Source organism: Ixodes scapularis, unplaced genomic scaffold, assembly GCF_016920785.2.
Source record: "Ixodes scapularis isolate PalLabHiFi unplaced genomic scaffold, ASM1692078v2 PGA_scaffold4__175_contigs__length_147842914, whole genome shotgun sequence".
Classification (NCBI taxonomy): Eukaryota; Metazoa; Arthropoda; class Arachnida; order Ixodida; family Ixodidae; genus Ixodes; species Ixodes scapularis.
The window spans coordinates 121,002,948-121,024,644 of NW_024609879.1; the positions used below are offsets into that span (position 1 = coordinate 121,002,948).

Sequence of the window (21,697 nt, forward strand, 5' to 3'; positions counted from 1 at the left end):
AATTCATTTATTTACTCCCATTTTTACATATGGGTGACGGAGACAGGGAAAAAAGCTGCAAAATGTGCAGCTTGACAAAGCCCCTGCCCTCTATCGGCAGATCGGCAGGCAGGAAACGTTAACAGAAACATTTTAAAGGCGAAAAAACAAAACAGGCAGTTCTATGCAGGAGAAAAAAGTTTAAAAGTTAGAAGTGAATATTGTGCGTATTGTTTTCTTATTTAGTGCATCAAGACAGACATGGTGGTCTCTTAAAAAGTTCAGTAATGTTGGCAATGTATGCTGTAACATTTGAAGCCCATAATTTGTTCTAGGACGAGGTACTCTCAGGGACCCGGCGCTACGTACTCCGTATACCGTATTTTTAACACTTAGTCTAGAAAACCGCAGTAATGGGTGGTTAAAATACTTAAGGGATGCCGCGTATACTGTCGCAAGCTTATATTTGTAATATTCTTGTATTTTTATACAAGAATATTACATCTTTCACAGTTCAATGATGCAACATGTTATTACTTCTTTCACAGTGCAATGATGCAACATGTTTTTAATAGAAATGAATGCCGAAATAGAGTATAACAGGGTACCTAAATTTAAAAAAAATAGAGGGTGGTGTTTTTTTTTATTCGCATCGGAATTTTTCTTTGTTTGATTTTTTTTCCATGTTTGACTAAATATATCCTATTGTATCACACAGATACCTTAGTTATTTTTTAAATATTAGCTATATATTAGTAGAATAATATCTGCAAATTATATCATAATGATTAAATTATTTCATGAGATACAGACCTCCAAAGTTTGCCATTTGTCGTTCGAGCAGGCATGTTTGTCAATTTTTAGAAAAATAAATAAATTTTAAATAAATATGATTACTTTATATTACAAGCAAGCTATACCCATAGTTTGCGCCTAAAACGTATTAGAGTTCTCCTAATGTTATCGCTTTAGTTATTCACTCTCAAACGGGCCCCCTCCATCAGTGCGCGTTAATGCAACTGTCCACCACATCATGCCTTACGATTTTTCCTGTCCCCAAGTATTTTTTCTAGACAAAACTAAGTTTGGATTCGTTCATACCAGACACTAGACAATAACATATAAAAACATCAGTTGATTTGAAAATGTCGAATAGCCATCCTTTGGTCGATCTTATCTGAAATCACCCTAATATAGGTACAGCGGTGGTTGTAACTATTTTGCCTAGCGGAGAGTCAAAGCAAAACTGAGAAACAAAGGGGCTCTAGAATGCGCGTTAAATAAAAGGCTACAAAAGCTATATACAGGTAGCGTTATGTTCTCAAACTGTCGCGTTCGGTCCCCGCCTCTAGTGTCACATTCGTTCCGAGTATCAGCTTTGTTTGATGTGTAGTGTATTTACGGCGTCCTAAAAGACGTGTTGCATTTTCTCGTTCGATGCATTCGGGGTTGCATGTGCTCTTCAGAGTCGGCTGCTTCGCCATTGTCCAGGAAGTTCATGCATTCTAAAGAATAGGCATATGACTTTAAAAAGCGGGAAATAGTCGTTGCGGTTTATTATCGCACCAGTTGCAACGTTCTTAGTTGGTATAAGGAGAAATACAATTCTCGCATAAGCTTGCTATTCTAAAGACCATATGTGAGTAAATGTGGTCTTCTTTCGGCACACCCCGTTGTAGCACTCCTGGAAGAAGAAGGGAGAAAAAAGGAGAGTTGAACACAGAGCAAACAAACACTTCAAAGTTCCAAGAAAAATTAAATTTGCGCCGCTTTGAAATCACCGTGTAAACACAAGCTCAAAGCCAGCGCAACCAGCATGATCACCATCAGGATCACTAAGCAATGGTAGTAGTAGTAGTGCGGGACTCGAAACGCTTCTCCAGCAGTTGCGTTTACCGTCCTATTCCACCCAGGTAGCGAAAGGGGTCCCGAGGTAGCAACAAATGACATCACAAAAGTCGGTGTGCCATGCTGTAGGATGTTGCGATCCTGTCGGTTAGGCAGAGAGGTTCTGGAGAAAGCACGAAGGAAAGCGAGTGGTGCTGTCGTCGCAGGCTCCATACTACTGGCTGCCAAAGCTCCCGTGGACTGCCAAGCTGGAAGAACTCTGCAGCAAAACAGGCGTGTGCCACATCCACCGCAACTGCTTTGACACCATCGTGGTCGCGGCCGGCGACAACATGACATTTCTGTGACGGCATCAGGCGGAAATTGAGGGACGTTTTAGTACGTGGTTGCTGCTTTCTGACCCAGCTGGGACATGTTACATATTGTTTATACTAACGTAACGGAAGCCGCCATTTTGGTGACCTTGCTGCAGTAGGCATATTACCTTTTGAAGCATACATTTTTTACTAGCAACTTTGATTTTTTCGGCAAGAGCAAGTAGACATAATCACCAGCATGATGTGATGACGTCACATGCAAGCCTTCTCCACCTGACTCACACTACTACCAGTAAACTTGTGTAAAATAAGCGAGACCGGCGAAGTCCGGGACATAATTTTGAGCCCTCCCACTGAACATCCGTACGACAGAATCAAAGAAAACATTAAGCACACAACGACATCTGAGCAACGGCGTCTGCCACAACTGCTTACAACAGAAGAACTCAGAAATCGCAGACCATCTCAACAGCTACGGTCCACGCGGCAACTTCTCGGAGATCGCGCAACCACTTTTGATAACGCTATAATGCGCGAACTCTTTCTTTAGAAGCTTCCGAATAATGCACGCATAATAGTGGCAACATCCAGTAACATCTCTTTGGACTGTTTAGCCGAGCTTTCAGACAAGATCTTAGAGACCCTTGTACCACATGTGACTCCGCCACACTAGCTTCCATCAACACACAGGCGTCGGAAACTCAGCAACTCTAAAACGAAGTACGCCAACTCGCAAAATTGATCCAGGTAAGACTTCGGCTACATTGTTTCACCAGCCCTCGCAACTTAAACCAACATGGTTCAAACAACTTTAGACTTAGACGAAGCAGCCCATCGCCACAGATTTACGGAAGGTGCCACCTGCTGGTACCATCGCACGTTGGGTACCCAGGCACGTCTGCCAAGACCCCTGCTTTTTCCAGGAAAACAACCGGACCAACTACTGACGGCGGCCAGTTCAGTTGAGTCATGTATTAGTCGTCCCGCACTCTTTTACATCGCCGATCGTCAGACAAGAATTCGATTTCTTATGACACAGGAGCGAAAGTTAGTGTAATTCTCGCAACCCCACATGACCATAAGATTACCATATCCACGAATGCTCTGCAAGCAGTAAATGGAACTGCCATTGCAACTTACGGGCAGAGGTCCACAACCGTAGATCTTGGATTGCGGCGTACACTATGATGGGTATTCATCGTTGCAGATGTTAGATATGCAAATTTTAGCGCCGATTTCCTAACTCACTTCGGTCTTCTAGTCGACATGAACCACCATAAGCTTTTCGATGCTACCACTCATATTGGCGCACTGGGAATTCACTCAAATTCCCCATCACTGAGCCCTACTCTGCTTTGCGCAAAGACCAATACGAGGTATGACGCCATCCTCTGCAACTTTCCCAACCTGACCTAGCCCTGCAACAGAAAGCAACCTTCGAAACATGACGTGCAGCACTTTATCACCACGACCCGACCACCCGTGCACGTTCTTGCCGGTCGTCTGGCTCTAAAAAAAATGTCGAGTTGCACGTCAGGAATTTCATCACATGACGGATTTAGGATTATCCCCCATTCATATTCATATCCCCATCATATCCCCAATTCACGCTTAAAGGGACCATGAAGGGAGTTTCGAAGTTTTATTCGACGATTGAAATGGATGTCAGGCACGTCTCAGATACTGTTGACCGAGTTCTAGCCCGAACAGAAGTTTGGGTGCCGCACCAATCGAGCAAACAGGCGCGGTAATAATAGCGCCGGGAACGATGCCTGAGACCCCACCGAGGCGGCGGCAGAAAGGTGAACTAAAGTGCGCCGTCGAAGCGTGACGACAACGGGCTCCTCGTCTGGCGATTGGTTCAAACGATAGACGCGCTCTTGGTTTCGATTTCGGTGGTGAGATGTGATGAAAAATTTTTATTTGAACGTTGGATAATCTTTTGAAGTTGTAGTTGGGAATTAATAGGTTTCATACCGTGTATAAAAGCATAATCTGAAGCGATCCCTCCGTTTGTCACTGGTTGAACGCATCCCGCACTGCTACCTCGGGCGCGTAACAAGCATCGAGCAGCCTTGGACAAAAAAAAGAAAAAGAGGTACGAGCGCCGGGGGCGGCGGAGTTTTGGCTTTGGTTTCGTGCGACGTCTCGTGTTCGCTTTGCGAACTGGTGTCTCACCAATCATGCCGCGTTTATGTGCAGGAGCAGGTTCCGCGAAAGGTCGGCTAAAGACGTGCGGTCGATCGGGCGACGTTAGTTTGCATAAACTGCCGACCGATGAAGCAATGCTGCGCATTGCTACATCGGTCGCCAATCCAGAGTTCCGCGTCCTTAGCAGCATCTCCCGTTCAGTCGGCGTGAGGTCGCTGAACGGGAGCTCAAACTCGTTTGTGAGCGCGGCGTTGTCGTCCATTTCTTCCAGGTTTTCTTCACAGACCGCCGTGCATTAGAGCGAATCACGGGAACCACACTGAGTGTGCACTAAATCCTACCGATGCCGACAGTGCTCCCTGACGTCACTTCTCCTTCCAGAGGCGAAAAAGGGAAGAAATCTGAATGTTTGTTTCGGTTTCGCAAATTTATTTGCAGGTACTGAAATAAGAGTCACAACGTCCTAGAAAAAAATTTTGTGGCATGCCAGGACACCAATGCTTCCAAAAACACCTTCTTTTAAAAAAAAAATTAAATTGCCTTCATGGTCCCTTTAAGCGTGAATGGGGATATTATGATGTCAGTTTCGTTGCGTGTGCTCGCGCACACCGGCGGCTGCTGGCTTGTGGAAAAATCGCGCACCACTTATTAGAGACACTGAAATTTTTGGTTCAGCCTCCCTTTAAACGTGGGCAAATGTAACCAAATGCTACAGTGTGAATGGCCCTGAAATCAGTCTAGTCCGGTCTTGAACATAATATTCCGTCACCGACGCTGTAGCCATTTTACCCGATCTTTGCCGCAACTCGCCCCATCCAAGGCCCAATGGATCGACCTCGCCACACGACGATCATACATATCAAGTCCAGGACAGCACTCCAGTTTACAGATCTGCTTTTTTCCTTGTCCCTGCACACAAAGCAGAAAGCATTGCTTGACGCTTGTTTCATACATTGCGAGGACATTTGCGATTTTGCAGTTGCGACATCGCTCTAGCGGCTAGAGAAACATGTTGAAAGCTGTGATCTTGAACGTCGCAACTATGAAATCTCAAACATAATTGCACCGTGTAAATTTGAAAATTCAGGCTTCAATCGTCTTAATAGATCCAACTTTACTGCGTAACTAGGTAAGCGTACTCTTCACTGCGTATGCAGTTAACGGGCTTCTACTTATAGTATATGAACAATCAGAGCTTTTTTCGGGTGGAAGCAGCGTAAAAACTAGCTCTCAACCCTTTGAACAGGCAAAGAAAAGATCAAGCTAAAGCTTGAACATAAGATAATTATGTAGGGCTCTTTTTTTTTTTTTTTTGGAAGGAACCATGCATAGGTATGTGTTGCGCGGGAAATTTCAGATATATATTTGGACAGAACATTTTTTCCGACTTATGCAAAAAAAAAAAATCTGTTTCTGCTTTTTTATATATCGCTTGTAATGATTTCTGCATGTTGAGAATTTATTCAATTTGCGGTTGGTACTTTTGCTTATATGATTCAGCTTTTGCACAAACCATGACCACGGGACTATGCCGGCGTGCAGTCGTGCATCGCTACTGAGTGATGAAAGCTGAACACCTCAAGCCAGCAGTCGTACTGCAGTGGCTATTTTTGTATGTGCTACATGAACAAGCACAGCGACCTCGCGCTGTGCCGCCAAATTACCTTGGCTTTTTTGGCGGTACATGAAGCGTTAATCCTGTCCTCAGTTATAACATAAACACAGCACGGTTCATAATTTGAACAATGGGAGATAATAATCATAACGAAAGTCTAACATTGCTCAAAAATTAAGATTAGGAAACGGTCCTCACATGACACGATATGAGATCCCCTTCCCTGTCTGATTCGTTCGGGATGAGCTTAACAATGGCGTGCAGTAATATATCACTACTTCGGGAGGCACCTTATAAACCCCAGCTTATTGATCGCGCTGCACGCTTTTCATATACAACGTGATCCGGTGTTACCGTACTGCAAAGTCCGACAGACCTTTCTCACTCAGTCTGAACTCACGATTAACAGGTTGTTGTAAATAAGGACGACGTCATCTACGACGTCATCCTTGACGTCAAGGACCTCATCTCGGACGACATTGAGGGCGACGTCCTAGAAGACGACGTTAGGAACGACGTCTAGGATGACTTCATGGACGACCTGTATAGTAATCTCCACGACGACGAGGATGTAGCGTCGTTTGAGCACGATGCAAAATTTAGCGGGGAGTTTCCCGCTAAATTTAGTGGCAGAATTGACATCACGACCTATGCACAAATTTACTTTCCCCGCCAAATTTGGCGGTGTGCAACCATGAAGGATATAACAATCGTAGATAATCACCACTGCGGTTTCTACAAATTTGACTGGACTATCACTTTGCTACCCTTTAATTTTTATTGTTTTTTTATTGCCATCGTGACATCAAAATTTTCAGCTTCCACATAAATTCGTATTGACGAAACTTTTACCGGCGAGTGTTATTCTGAATTTTTACTATTTATCCAAAACCCTGTTATGTTGGGCAAGGCCTGAGAGGTCTTGCCCAACAATATATATATATATATATCATTTATTTTCCTTTCATTTCTTTTACGTGTTCCTTACTTCGCTGATATATATGTACGTTTCAATGCGTCTGTGTTTTAAACCTTCATGTGCGTATCATTTGTGGAAGTGAGCTTTTAAATTGTGATCATTTTATTAATAGCCCACTTCTGTAGCGGCCGACAGGCAAACAGTATGAATAAATAAACAAGAAAAGGCGGAAACCTACGTAAAATCATTAACACAATGGTGCTTCGGATATGTGCGCCAGGCTAACTTATTGAATTGGTGGCCATGTTTAGTGTGAATCACAAATATTCTGGTTACTTGTGGTGTAAGTAGACCTAAGGTTTCGTAACGTAACGTAGCTTCAGAAACCGGGGCTGTGAAACCAGCCTTCAGAAACCTCCACTCTAACAGTGCAATCGTGTGCGTTCAATTTATATTTCGTTCTTTTAGCTCAATTTATATGTTTTGTGCAAAGTCAGCTCGTTCTTCATACTAATGTCAACACTGTCAAGCCTCAACAGTCTCACGCCTCAACAATAGGCTAGGTGGCGCAAGCTATCGCCCGTTATAAAGAGTACAGCCGCTATTATTCATCTATCCGCCCATCGTTCCAGTTGCCAACAAACCAGCTTCAGCTGCAGGTAGTGGCTAAGAAGTTACACGTACAACCTTATAAACATTATCGACAATGTTGCTGAATGCTACCATCAACGCGTTTTTTCTTCATATTTGGTGTATAAGTGAAATCTTGAAGCGCATAATACTTATCTGCCTAATTTCAGTAAAAACTAGGATAATTATTTTTCTTTTCGAAACAAGAATTTCGCGGTTGTACTCTAAAAGAAGAGCACTTGTATCAAGCGTAAACGTCTAAGGAACCTCCACTCTTCAAACAAAGGAACACCGCCGTCACAAACCTGACTATTACTATAGTCTCTTTTGTGACTATAGTTACACAATATCTGCAAGAAAAGCTCCGCGCCCATATTTAAGAAAAATAAACAATTCATACCCAATAAAATCGTATCATTTTCCTAGTGCCGTTAACTGGACGTTCTACAACCCCATGTTGCTTGGAAATTAAGATTAACGAATTTAGATTAAATTAAAAAAAAAACTAATTGCAAGAAATATTATGCCAACACCTCCAACTGACGAGACGGAAGCCACTTGCACACCAAAACCCTTCTGTGTGGGCGGAGCTTCACTTTTTTGTGGGCACAGCTTCGCACTTTGTGGGAGGAGCATCTCCTGTCAATCTTACATTGCAAAAGAAAATACTTTATTTTCGCATGCTTAAACGTTCCGTACTCACTGTGCACTCCTTAGCACCGAGGTTACTTGTGAGGCGCCTGCAGAACCTTTTTCTGGAAAGTCGGTCCCCTGGGAGCTTCTTGGACGGCGTCGGTTTGTTCTGAGTGTAAGTTCGGTCGAGACACCGCTGTGGCACGAGGCTGAGAAAAAAAAAAAAAAAACATTTATCTCCGTATTTTATGACAGCAGAGGGGATTAAGGGACACTCAAGCATAAACTTAGAATGTTCACATCTTAGTCAAGCTATACAGAATGCTGTAACTACTACTGACAGCTTACAAAAATCAGGACGTGATTTGTTACTTTACCGCCTCTGGCTTTGAGATTGGTTGTTCGGCGTTCTTGTCGGCCCATGTTGCAATCTCGTTGGTTCCGGAGCGATAATGAGATGTTTGTAACGGACACACCTCACGTCATAGTAACATTGTCATAGAAAGCCGTTGTCCTAAACACACCCCGTCTCAGCCATAATCATAGTCATAGTCACAGAGTGATAGACAGTCATAGATACAGTCATGGGCATAGACACACCCCGTGTCATAGTGAGTGACTATGGCACGTTATAGACATGTCCATGTCACGGTGTGTAAGACATTTCGATATCAGCGTAGATAGAGGCGTACAAGGTAAATTATATACGAGCCGTGTCTCACAAGTGATGAGAATTAATTCGATACGACCAATATGTCCATACACAAATAACATTTACTTTGAGATCGTCCCCGCGGTTTCCTTGGATATGTACAGACGGTTTACAGATTCGCTGCTGTTTCTTTTTAAATATCGTTAAAAATGACAGCCGTTTACAACACCCTGTAACGCCGAATTAGAGGGCAGCACTTGAGGAGGAGGAGGGAAGGATACTGAGGGGAGGGTACATCCCTCCTCCCTCTCACTCCTTGTCCCCTCCTCCTCCTCCCCTCATCCTTCAACCTCCTCCTCTCTTCCCCTCCTCCTCCCCTTCCTCCTCCTCGTCCCCCTCCTGCTCCTCCTCCTCCCCTCGCAGTGCATTATGGGATATTTCCCATAATGCACTGCGCTGTCATGCCGACGGCGACGCCGCTCAAGCCGGAAACGGCTTCAGCGGCGGACCGCTTTCTCGTGGTGCAGGATGTGAGAGACACCAGTGATGTCCGTTCACACTCGCACTATTTGCTTCCGTAGCCTGTCGAACCGACGCCACCTAGAAGACAAGGCCTGCGCATATGACGTCATCGTTAGTAGATCACCAACCCGCACCAAGCGGCAAACACGCTGAATGCTCGACGAGAGTCGTCGCAGAGCGGCAGACGCGTGCGTCTTTGCTAAGACGCGCGTGGTAGCGTCGACCTCGTTGTGAGACGCGATGCCACACGCACTGGCGTCGACGCTGACACAGGCTAGGCGGGGCTGCGTGGATCCATCGGTGATGACGTTTGAGGGGGGTGAAAGGCGCAAGCCTTGTCTTCTATGATTATTGGTCGAAGACTTACCGATAAAAAAGTTATATTGACTGTTTCTTCAGATGGCGACCCGAGCAATCTTCCAGCACCGCTCATTGTTCACAGGTATTTCTTACTCTACAGGCCAGTTAATGACTGACGCTCACGCGGGAAAGAAAACATCGCTATACACCGATTCTATCATTTGACGTTACGCCGCCGTGGTGGCGCTGCGGTATGCACGGCGCACGCGCAGACGTTTAACTTTCCAAGAATTCGGTTTCTGCGCACGCGCAGTGACTAAACCTGGTGTGGCCAAACACGGACTTGTTTGTACACGGCGTGTTAGTCTATTGCAAGTAGGTTCGTAGTCCCTGCCTTACTGAAAAAAAATTTTAAGAGGCACACCAGGATGTCTGAAATGTTTTGACGTACCCTTCAAAAATGTTTAAGGGGTTTGAGATGTTCGTCAAAGTTTTCTAAGAGGGCCTGACTTATCCTTTAAAAATTCCAAATAGGTGTAAGAGACCTGTCTTTAGTTTTTTTAGAGGCCTGTGGGGTCCGCTTTAATCATTTCCGTGAAACCACAGCACCCATCAAAATCGTTTTAACGGGGCTCTGGGAGAGATCAGGTGACCCTGCAGTATATATACGCGTCGGGGAAACCGCTTGGCCGTTTTGTATCGGGCAGCCGCAACGTGCCTTGGAAATTGAGGAGACGTTCCCCTCTCCCTGTCCTGTCATGGCCTTGCCTAACGTCCCCCCCATCACTGTGAATGTGTGTTCTGTGTTTCACGGGCTGAACAAAAGACGGCCAAGGACGCGTCCCCGCGCACGATCCCTTCCTCGTGAGTGAGGGAGATACGGTGCGCGAGGAAAATGGGACGGGTCCTTTTTGCTGTTTGTTTTAAGATAACCTGTTTCTAGTCTGTTGAAATATAGCCTTTGTCAGAAGCTGGTCCACCCGTTGTTTCTCCGTCAGCGAGCGCCAACTAAATGCACAACGAGCGGGCGCTCAGTGTCGGCTTCTCGTCTCATGCGTGGGACCTATCTTCTAGAGCAGCTGGGTGAGCGAATAATAAAAATCGTTTCTCAGTGCCCTGTTTCTTGCGCCTATTCGTCCGTCCGGGCTCAGAAGCATCCAGCGAGTGAAAGGGACGCCGAAAACGCCATCGCGTCGGCATCAAGATAGACACCGTGACTGTGCTCAGTACTTCTGAACGGCGGCGGATGTTGGTTGCGCGTTCGTGGTTTTCGCTACGTGTGCTAATGACGGTGTCTATAAGTACGCGTGGTGCACCTGCTCGATTTTATTAGCTGCACTACTCTACATCTCAGGAATTTTCGCAGCGGCATTGTGAGTACCTTGGGAAATATGTTTTGCGATGATAGATTGATAGACGTGCTGCGCTGCGAAGTTCTACAGAACAAACGCGTGATTAAAAAATTGAAAATGAAAAACGATGAGTTTACATTGAGATGAGGAGAAACACAACGAACACAAATGGGCGCAGAATAACAACTGTTTATTCTTTTCTTTTTCCTCCTTTTCAATGCATGAGTTTCCCAATGCGTGAGTTTGAAAAGGAGTGAACGCTATGAAATAATGGTAAATGTCTTCATGAAGATGTGTGGACTTTCGGTTTTTGTGGTGTTTTTCCCGTTTTCTAATAAACGTTCGGTTTTTGTGGTGTGAGAGGGGACCTTGAAGCTGGTGCTGGTTTCCGCTTCGTTGCAAGAGGAAACAGAGATCTAGTGCCGCTTTTCCAGGAGATCGGAGTTAAAAAGTGCTTTAGATACGTGGACGATTTCCTGGTATGTTTCCCTATGAACAAAATGACAGACCACGTGTGCGAAAAGGTCAAGCAGAGCTTCAAGCAAGTGCACAGAGGCCTAGAATTCACATTTGAACTACCGGAAGGAAGCAGGCTGCAATTCTTAGACATCGAGAAGGCATTTGGAGAAAAGCACACATGCTGGATGTACAAGACAAGAGGGGCAAAAGGCATACTACCGTACGACTCTGGGCACACCAAATTGGTGAAGAGGAGCGTCGCCTCTGGGTGCGTATGGCAGGCCATAAAGAAATCTTGCCACCACAGAATCTCAGAAGGCCTACAAAGGCAAATCACCCGACTACAAGCAAGCGGCTACCCAGAGTCCCTGCTAGTATCAGTGGCAGAAAAATGCATAGCAACACTCAGAGGCAATCACAAAACCAAGGAAAAGGATCAGGTCAAAAAACCTCTGGTAGTGATGCCATACATTCATAAATTTTCGCACCAACTGAAAAAGATCGCCGAAACGCACGAGGTCAAAGTAGCCCTATCCGCCCCATTCAAGCTTAAAGGACTGTGCAAAAACGTTAACGAAGAAGAAGGCGACACAGCGGGTCAATCGTCGTGTCGGGTAAAGCACAAAAACAAGTTCGTCGAATGCGTAGAAGGGGTCGTCTACAAGATACCATTGACGTGCGGAAACTCATACATCGGGCAGACGGGGAGGTGCTTAAACGACAGACTCAGAGAACATAAATATTCATGCGGGCAATTGCAAGCACCTGGCAACTTAGCAGCGCATTGCGCGAGATGCAGCTGCGAACCGCTATTCGAAGACACATCAGTAATGGACAGATCAAAAAATAGAAACAAACGAGAAATCATAGAAGCCTTCCACATGGCATCAGGGAGGCACGGCAAGTGTGTCAGTGATCCTTCCATTGCTCTGAACAAAAAAGAAATTGAGATGCTGAGACAATACATAACATAACGAGGCGGAAACCAGCACCAGCTTCAAGGTCCCCTCTCACACCACAAAAACCGAACGTTTATTAGAAAACGGGAAAAACACCACAAAAACCGAAAGTCCACACATCTTCATGAAGACATTTACCATTATTTCATAGCGTTCACTCCTTTTCAAACTCACGCATTGGGAAACTCATGCATTGAAAAGGAGGAAAAAGAAAAGAATAAACAGTTGTTAGTCTGCGCCCATTTGTGTTCGTTGTGTTTCTCCTCATCTCAATGTAAACTCATCGTTTTTCATTTTCAATTTTTTAATCACTCGTTTGTTCTGTAGAACTTCGCAGCGCAGCACGTCTATCAATGTACAACCAACTAGCCCAAACCCAAGTCCAAGTTTTGCGATGAAGAACTCGGTTTTTCCTATTTAGTCTGAGTACTTCCTTCTACAGGTGCCTGCACCCGGGTTTGTGTAAACGTTGGTTGTTATCGTATCTTTGACTTAGATCATGCATGCAAAACTCAATGGCAGAAATAAATTTCCACAGGCGTTTTAAGCTGCATTTTTGGTCTAAGGTTTTCAGTCATTTGGGCGTCAAAGGGTTAAAGGGCTGAAAGGGTCTGAAAGGCTGTAGGATTTGAAGGGCTGATTGGGTTTGAAGAGTGGAAGGGTTTTGAAAGGCAGAAGGGGTTTGAAGGGCTGTGAAATTTTATGGGCTGAAGGGGTTTGAAGCTCTGAAATGGTTCCATAACACATCAGGGCTAAAGTGTTGTTTTTAATGCGGTGGCACCTGAGAAAGCGCAGAGTATGTCTCATTATGTTAACACTTTCTTGTTCGACATTCGTTCTTCTGGATCGTAATCCGTTAATACCGCAATCTTATTGGCAGTTGAAAGCGAATGAGATGCTCGGGATTCGCCACGTACCAAAATTTTTAAGTTGTCCAAAACTATAACGAGTATTCAGATGTCATTTAAGCAATGTTTTTTGTTTAATGGCTCTAAGGCAGCAGTTCCTATGCGGTGCCTGAAACGCGTCTTTGACTGGTTTGCCTAAAGTCCTATTCCACCCACGCATCGAAAGCGGTTCAGAGGTGACAAGAAATGTCGTGGCAAAAGGCCTGAGCGTAATGTTATCGGGTGTAGCGGTCCCGGTGGTCGGTCGTAGAAGTTCCGGCAAAAAAGCACCAGCAAACGCGAGCGTCGCTGTCGTCGCGGCCGCCGAAAGCTTCCGTGCACTGTCAAGTTGGAGAGCGACCTGGTGAGAACCAGAAGTGTGCCACAACAAGGATCCATATTTCGAGGTGTCAAAGCTTATTTAGGAGTGTACGAATTGAGTGCCTTTATGGAACTTGACAACCACAATTGTAAAAGAAAAAAACGACCACAAGCGCCTGCTGAGAGTCAATCGCAATAACGAAGCATGGGAATGCAGTGAACAAGCCTTCTTTGTCTTTAGATGCGGAATAGAAGCGATTTCCAAATTTCTATTGGTATTGTTAACATTCTTTTCTTTTGTGTGTGTGTGTGTGTGTGTGTGCAGTCTTATAGCTGACTTTCTCAGTGAAAGGTCCAGTGCAATCTGTAGCTATCCCTGCCAGTTTTTTTTAATGATGTGGCATTTTTGGTGTTGTCAGTTCTTTTGTTGGTTTGACCCCATTGTTAGAGGTCCGGTGTCGTGTCTTTTGTGGAGAAAGGTGGTTTCGTGTTTTTTGTGGAGAGAGGTGATGTGAAGAGGGGTTCCCTTTCCTTCCTTCTTTTTTCAACCCTATATGAAAGGTTCTTACCTCAATAAAGGTTTAGCTGTGTCTGAGACGTTCTCCTTCTCTTCGTTGTCGTCGTCTGTCATTACCTCCGTCTCCGGTTTTTTCACTAAAATGTCTCACATCCACACCCGCAGCTGTGACGCCGCTGGGGTCGCGGTCGGCGAGAGCATGACACTTCGATGACGTCATTAGGCCGCAATCGACGGACCATATTTTTGGACGCGCTAATCATGCCAGTCGAAGACAACTTACAGGCCCATATTCACACTGCTCATACATCTTACAAACGACACAATATTCACTGCAATCATGACGACAAAATCATCGGTGCACGCGTCTCAAGGATTTCCTAAGTTTGTTTGCCTCGTACGTACGTATGCTTCAAAGATGTGTGCAGACAACTTTTGTATGCACAATGTGACAGGCGAGTTCTACAAAAAAATAAGCTCTACTCGTACATTGTCTCCTGACTGCATTTTTCATTTTGTATAACCAGTGTGGGAAGGACTTGAGCGAGACAAGGCCCTTCAATGCTGACCAACGTTCTTCGAAGGCCATCGTACCTGAAAAACACCCGGAACTGTTCCTGGCTGCATTGGGAGAAGGTGAACTGGTTTAAGTTCTTCGCCACGTAACTCATCTCGTAACCGTCGTCCCAGGAGCACTGGTAGGCGCCCCTATTACCGGGAATGTGAGACACGGGTGGTTGGCCATCGTGTGCGGCTCCGAACCTGTAAAATAAGAGCAAGGCGGCTTATACGCGCCCTTCAATAATATTGGGTTGGAGTGCATACTTCAATTTACACAATTTTACTGGCACTAGTGGGACCCAAGTACGCAGGGTGTCCACCATGGATCTTTGCATGGAAAACGAGCCCGGAAAACTCGCATCAGCACATACGAAGCATTAGTTTCACCGTGTGCATTTAAGTAGTGTACTTTATTTAGTTGAACATTTAAAGGCATAGCCTGCTTCCTCTGAAAAAGAAGGCCAACGATCCTGCCAGCGTCAACGACAGACGTGTTCGCAGACGACCAAATTTGCTATGGTTGCAATTTGTAGCGCCGTCTCCCGATAGACCCCGTCAGAATACGATTAAGTGAGTCACCTGCCTGCTGCGACTATAGGCAGATGGCGCCTCAAATTTCAACCATCGCTAACTCGGTCCTTTGCGAACACGTCCGCCTTTGTCCCTGGCAGAATTGCCGGTCATATTTTTTTTTCTTTTAAAAAAAGGTAATATATTAGAAGGTAAAATGCACTGCCTAAATACACATTCGGGAACAATTCCAGCTTTTAATGTGCGTCGATTTATGTATACCTATACTTATAATCACCCCTTCTGACCGAAAATCTTTGTTTTCGGGGTGCAATATCGAGGATAAAGGCGGGTTTCTTTACAATGTTTTGTTTCTCAAAACCTGACGTAGTCACGAAATATGGCATTGTTTCGTAGTCATGGTGATGAATCTTTAGTTACGATAGTAAAATCTGCTTATAGATTGGGCACGAACACTGCGCGAGCATCAGATTTCGGCTCGTAATATTCACTACCTCGATGAGGGTTCGGGCGGTGGCCCGTACGTGTCCAATCACTTCAATTACCGGATTTGACGAACCATAACGTTTGTAACTCAGTACATGCCTTGCACTTTGCCAATCCTAAAGCGTGGCTACGGTGAAGATCGGCGCCGTGTAATTGGCCCAAGATCACGTGACTGCTGGTCACGCTTTGACTTAAGGAGTGTAACGCTGCCTGTTTTTACCTAATCTTTTTTTTTTGCGTATGCCATTCAGTGGACAAAAAAATTAAAGCGTGTGCCGTAGGTTAGGCACGCAAGGAATATTTATGATTTTGAACAATATTAAATATTAAAAACTCGCGTTACTCCCGGTGAGATCAAATGTGTTGTAAAGGAAGAAAGTATGTCTGCCTCAATATTCTTAAGGTGTCTCCGTTGTGATTGGGCAACATGGCTAATACGGTATGATTTCTAACCTGAGGTCCTAAACGTTCATACTTCGTGACTGCGCGACTGCACGGAGATAGATGCACTCCCCGTCTTACGCTACACAGTATGAACCTTGTACACCCGTGAGCGATATGAAGGTGAACAGCCCTCTTCTTTTCTTTGAAGCTCCTGCAAGTTTTAGAACAAGCTCTGTTCCAGAGGAGGACTAGAACGCAAAGTTTGGACCCCCAAGCCACGTACCATTTGAGACGTTGAGAGTAAATATAGCTTTTGGGGAGCCGTAAAACAGTCGAGAAACCAGGTAAAATGTTCACCTTCATATTGCTGGCGGGTGTAATCTTTGTTGATCCTATCGGTACACGAAGGCAGAAGACGATGGTTACAAGAACTTTAAATGGACCCAGGTAGCACGCCAGAGGAACGCCTTACTTGCCAAAGCCTTGGCAGTCCTCTGGACTTCACTTGGGCCCATTAATTGCAGGCAGGCATTAAAGAAAAAAGTAATGAAATACGTTCCTCGTTACTGCCAAATAAAACGAACGCGGTACCGTCGTACGTTACCTCAAGATAAAAGTAACGCGTTACCGTTACCGATAAAAAGTAACGCACGTTTCTTTTGTGTCACATTTTAATTATTATTTAAGAGGTTTTACCGTTTTGACGTAACAGGTGTGCATAAGCGCTATATTTTAAGAAGCCATATGTCCATGCAGAAAGTGAACATAATTACCTCACCGTTTTTTATGGTTTCACCTACTCACAAAAAAAAAATGCCGAAAGAAAACGAAAAAGCTCAAAACTTTACTTGGCTTGGTGTCCAGAAACACGAAAAAAAATGTGTAATTTATATTAAGTCTTGGCAAGAAGAGGTAATTAGTAACATAACTGCATTACCCGTTAGTTGAAATATGTAACGTACGTACTTTAAAAGTTACTTTCTTGAAAATGTAACGAGTACGTTACAAATTACAACGTTATCGCAGAAAGTAACGCGTTACCGCCAACACTGCTCGGATCTCATACGGTTTTGCTCCACAACGTCACTTGGCGCTTGAGTACGTTTGTTTTGTGTTTCTAGTGCTTTTTTATGGCTCGCCACATAAATGCCAAAGTGCCAGACTTAATCCAAAAATTCCCAAAGAAGCAGCAGTCAAGCCTAAATCTGGCAGTTGTTTGGCGACTTAGGACCAAAGGTGCAAGATGACATCCAACCTACCAGCAGGAAAACCTAACTTTTACACTTTTTTGGCGTTTTATGGCCAGAGACCTAGATTATATTAAAAAAAACATCAAGTTTGGCTCTACTCTTGCCTTCTTGGTTTTCTTTAAGGCCATAGATTCCCAAACAAAAACCAAAATATGGGCCTAAAAAACGTTGCTACCTCGAGAACCTACTAAAAACCCCAGAGCTGCATGATCGACGTCGTCAACCCTTAAAAACCTAAGTCTCACTGGAAAACATCTGCATTCACTATAAGGCGTACAATGAGTTAATTTCTGTTCGCGATCCAACGCAAAAAAAAAAAGCAAGCTAGACGACTCGCGAAGTAGGTATAGTAATCTATGATGACCCCTAATCACCATGCGTCTAAGCCGACGTATGAGCGTTGTGAATATCTTTTAATCTCGGATTTTGTGGTACTTTTCGTTTACGTTTTATGTCTCCTAAAGCACTGTACTTAGCTGTTTCTACTTCATTTTAGTAAGTTCGGAGCAAACCACGCAATTGACTACGCGTGACAACTTCTAATTTAAACGCGTTTTTTTTTTTTTTTTTTTGCAAAATTTTAGAACTTGAATTTTTCAAAAACGTTTTCTCGGTTTATCTTTTCATACGAACCACGAGTACGAAAGGTGACGACTATAAACGTTTAAGGAAACATTGGTGAATGCAAGATACACTAAACAATTTTCAAGCACGAACTCTTGTCTCCGCTTTGCGCACCGCCTGAACGTTACACCATGAAAACTGCGAGCACAGGACGTAGTCAATAGCGCGGTTTAAGGCAGAGTCTAATGACGATAGTCGCCGACATCTAAAGAAAAGCAAGGCGTAACCTATAATGTTCACGCTTATCATTTCGGTATTCGATCTACGGCGGTTTCACGGCTAATGTCAGAGCCTCATCGCCTGAGGAGCGATAATAAGATGCTTAGGAATCGCCACCACCTGCCTTTCTTGAGTTTCACTGACCTTTATCTTTCAGGACCCTTATCAGTAAATGTTTTTTCAGAAACTTTCATCTTTAACTTTATCTTTAACTTTCTGTTACCTTTGCATTTACATTTCCATATTGCGGGGGATGCATGATTTGAGGATCGGCCTTTTTAACTTGTTTAGGCCCCCTTCAGACGGAGTAACTTTTTCAGCAATTTGAAGGCTGCTAGCGGGTTGTTCCCTGGCTTTCCCTAGATCGACACGAAATGCTGAGATCGGGCCCGGCTGGAATCAAGCGAGCACCTCGGAGCAATATTGGGCGAAAAAACCCGCCAAACAAATAAACAAAAAACATTTCAAAGTCGCTTGAAGCGGCAGCCGCCAATCGGGGACGCAATATTTTCACGTGATACCCGCTGCCGGTGATGATGACCACTAAAGACTAGGTTCTGGCTTCAAATTGAATGGGTTTTAGAAATAAACCGTTTCAGAAAGATGACTTAGCATTCCCAACGCCATTTAAAAGTATAAAACACGTTCATTGTGCGTAAGAGCGCGTCTAAATAGTGCAAGAAAAACAAAAGTTTAATGATGATGATGCCAAATCGCAGCAATCGGTTGCTGCGTGTGAACGCAGGCGGCCCCTGTTGGTGGTGTTGCAACGTCAAGTTGCTGGGAGAAATTGCCCTGTCTGAAGCGGACCTTAAAAGGCAGAGAAAAAGTAGTTTCTGGAGTTAAAACGTAACTTATAACTTTATTCATTTCTCCTAAACTGACTTAAACCAAATAACACGTGACAATTTTCCCGCTAAATGTAACGAAAAACTAAATTGGCGCATAAAGCCTCTTGACGTCAAGACCCATGAAATCAATTCCCCCGCCAAGTTTAGTGGGGAAACTAAATTGGTCGGTAATTGTTGTGACGTCAGGTCACGTGATATCAATTTCCCCGCTAAACTTGGCGGGGCAACTGAATTGGCTTTATGTCGTGTGACGTATATTTTCCCGCTAATTGCAGCGGGGAATGTTCGGACAAAATTGACAGATTTTTTTAATGCCGACTGGGGAAAAGGAAGGAGGGCATTGAAAGCCTTTCCCGCTGTGAAAAACAAATATATTTCTGATGGAAGAGCAGGTTAATAGAGAGGCGAGATGATTAACGTTGCACATGATTCTAACCAGAGAGGACGGACGGCCAAAGGGGACAAGGAACAAACACGTACGACTCGTGTTTGCCCCTTAAGTTTGCATTTGCTCCCTGTCCCCTTTGTGGTCTATCGTATGCGGTTAGAATAATGAACATCTTTCTGCTTCTCTGTTTTCTTGTGTTTTTTTTTTTTTTTTATTCCAGCTGTTGTGAATAAAGCAGTACACGTGAAAGTCGCTTACGAGTGTCCCATTTCATGGGCGGCGTGCCTGATGCCTTCGTAAAACCCCCTTCTGTCGATGGATTCGGCTACCCGACGCTTGGTGCACATGCCTCCGGTGAACGCAAGACCTAACGGGAGATACAGGACACCAAGAAATGCCTCAAATGTCGCTCAGTAGTTTGTATTGTTTTGTTCTTTTATTACCTGCTACTCCAGGCCTGGGGGTTCCGGTGGATACACTGACCATGGATCGTCTGGAACAAGATGGCATTGTGCGTTGTGTATCAGGTGCTAAAAATTTGTGTCGTACCTAGAAGCACAAATAAACTGTAAATGCTGATATTTGAGATAGCCGCTCAGATTGTAGCTGGGTTGGTGGGGATAACATTCTTATGATGTCTGAAAACTATACTGTTACACAATAGTCGCCCAGATTGTAGCTGAGGTGGTGCGGATAACAGTCTTACGATGTCTGAAAACTATGGTCACACGAGCACAACCTTAGGAGCAGAAACCATATTTTGCCCTTCGCAAATGTCACTGGAGAACCATGCGGATTGCGTTTGTGTTTTAAAACTCAAAATTATTTGAATTATCAAAGCCTTATTGGGAACGAACATCGCGTTATATCCGGGTTTCGGTTTCGCTTCCTTTTTTTTTTCCGGTTCTTGGTAGCTCTGGTTTTCTATTTAAAGAGCGTCTACGCGTTCAAACCAGACTTAAAAAATGAGTTCAACAACAGAGCACTAGAGCATATTTTATTTAGCCATTTAAGGAGGTGAGAATTACGTTCCAGCCCAACTAATATTATGAGCAACCAAACTTATTCCTGACCTGCAATGATCTGTATGTTGCCAATTGCGCTTATTACACCCTGCGCCTGCGACAATCATAGTTAAGCGACGCTGAACTATGATTGCAGGTCCCCTTTAAAGGCGAAGCTTCAGCGTCCTCCAAGTTTTTTTTTGTTTTTTTATTATCAGCTGATAGAAGCTTGAAGGTTCACAAGAGGAGCTACTTCGAAAGGTATGATAAGTGTGTTTGGATTCAAATAATTTCCAATGATGGTGTTAATTGTTTTTTTGGTAATCACTACTTGCCCCCACTTTCTGCTCAAAATATATTTTTTTGTAAACGGATCAAATTTTTTCAAAGTAACGTTGACTTCACTAACATCGATGCCCATACCTAAGGTGACTTCAACCTCGTTGAGTGTGACTGGGAGACTGGTGTTTCTTCATTAAATAGCATAAGCACAAAAAAAATGCTACGCTCTATAACAAACTCTACATTTTAATGGCTTTCAGCAACGTAACACATTGCAAAACTGCTCTTGAGACGTTCTCCACCATGCCTTAGTTACATCAGAAATCAATATCTGTCTCGCAGGTCAGACACTCTTACGAATAGATGACTATCACATACAATTCGTTATATCGTTTCATTTTCCAGTAAAAAATATTTTTTATCAGCAATCCTGATATTGCTATCTACGAGGCGATTACTCTAGTTTTCATTAATATCTCACTGAGTTTGACTAAAGCGTTTTCCTAGAGGACAAATAGGTTGAGGCGTGTACAGATAGACTTACAAAAACATTAAATAAGGGTATAGGTATGTATATACCGCAACATATTTCTCCAAAAACAAAGCATCCTCCGTGGCTCTCAAACCAGCTCAGGATAGTTTTCGAAAAAAACTGCATTATCATCGCCTTAAAAAAAAAAAAAACAGAACTCATTCAATGGTATGAAAGGTTTAGTCACTATTGTGCGTCAGCGAAACGACCGTTTCTGTATGATAAGCAGCAACAGGAAAATTCTGATGAGCAATCATTGATTAAAGAGCCGAGAAATATTTGGAAGTTCGTAAAAGTGAATTTAAAAAAAAAACACTGCTTCGCCGATCACATTTCATCACAACAGTGGTTATTGCTTGAATCCTACTTTGGTAGCAAACATGTTCGCAAAACAGTTTAGTTCATGTTTCTTGTCGCTGACTCATGCTTGCCAGGAGCGGTCAATAGATGTGGCGACTTCTTGTCTTGCATTCTGATAACTGAGTGTGAAGTTATGAAGGCCGTTACAAAGCTAAAGCCAAAAT

At 44.0% G+C, this 21,697-nt stretch overlaps 1 protein-coding gene across 1 annotated transcript; it reads right to left on the minus strand.

The window, feature by feature from the left end:
• Positions 1-8,051: 8,051 nt before the first annotated feature.
• On the minus strand, positions 8,052-19,865 carry LOC121047817 (zinc metalloproteinase/disintegrin-like). Its single transcript, XM_042293692.1, has 5 exons — positions 19,799-19,865; positions 19,614-19,722; positions 14,656-14,823; positions 8,163-8,301; positions 8,052-8,078 (listed from the first exon to the last, which is right to left on the minus strand). The coding sequence occupies exons 1-5, from the start codon at positions 19,863-19,865 to the stop codon at positions 8,052-8,054; spliced, it is 510 nt and encodes a 169-aa protein (XP_042149626.1).
• Between the last annotated feature and the right edge of the window lie 1,832 nt (positions 19,866-21,697).

Excerpts from the sequence above, each read along its gene's own strand:
- LOC121047817 (XM_042293692.1), bottom strand. The coding sequence starts at position 19,865 with ATGCCATCTTGTTCCAGACGATCCATGGTCAGTGTATCCACCGGAACC. Across the intron at positions 8,302-14,655 it reads CAGTTCCGGGTGTTTTTCAG|CCTCGTGCCACAGCGGTGTC; the intron begins GTACGATGGCCT and ends TTTTTTTCTCAG. Across the intron at positions 8,079-8,162 it reads TCGGTGCTAAGGAGTGCACA|TGCGAAGCTGTGCCCACAAA; the intron begins GTGAGTACGGAA and ends CCTCCCACAAAG.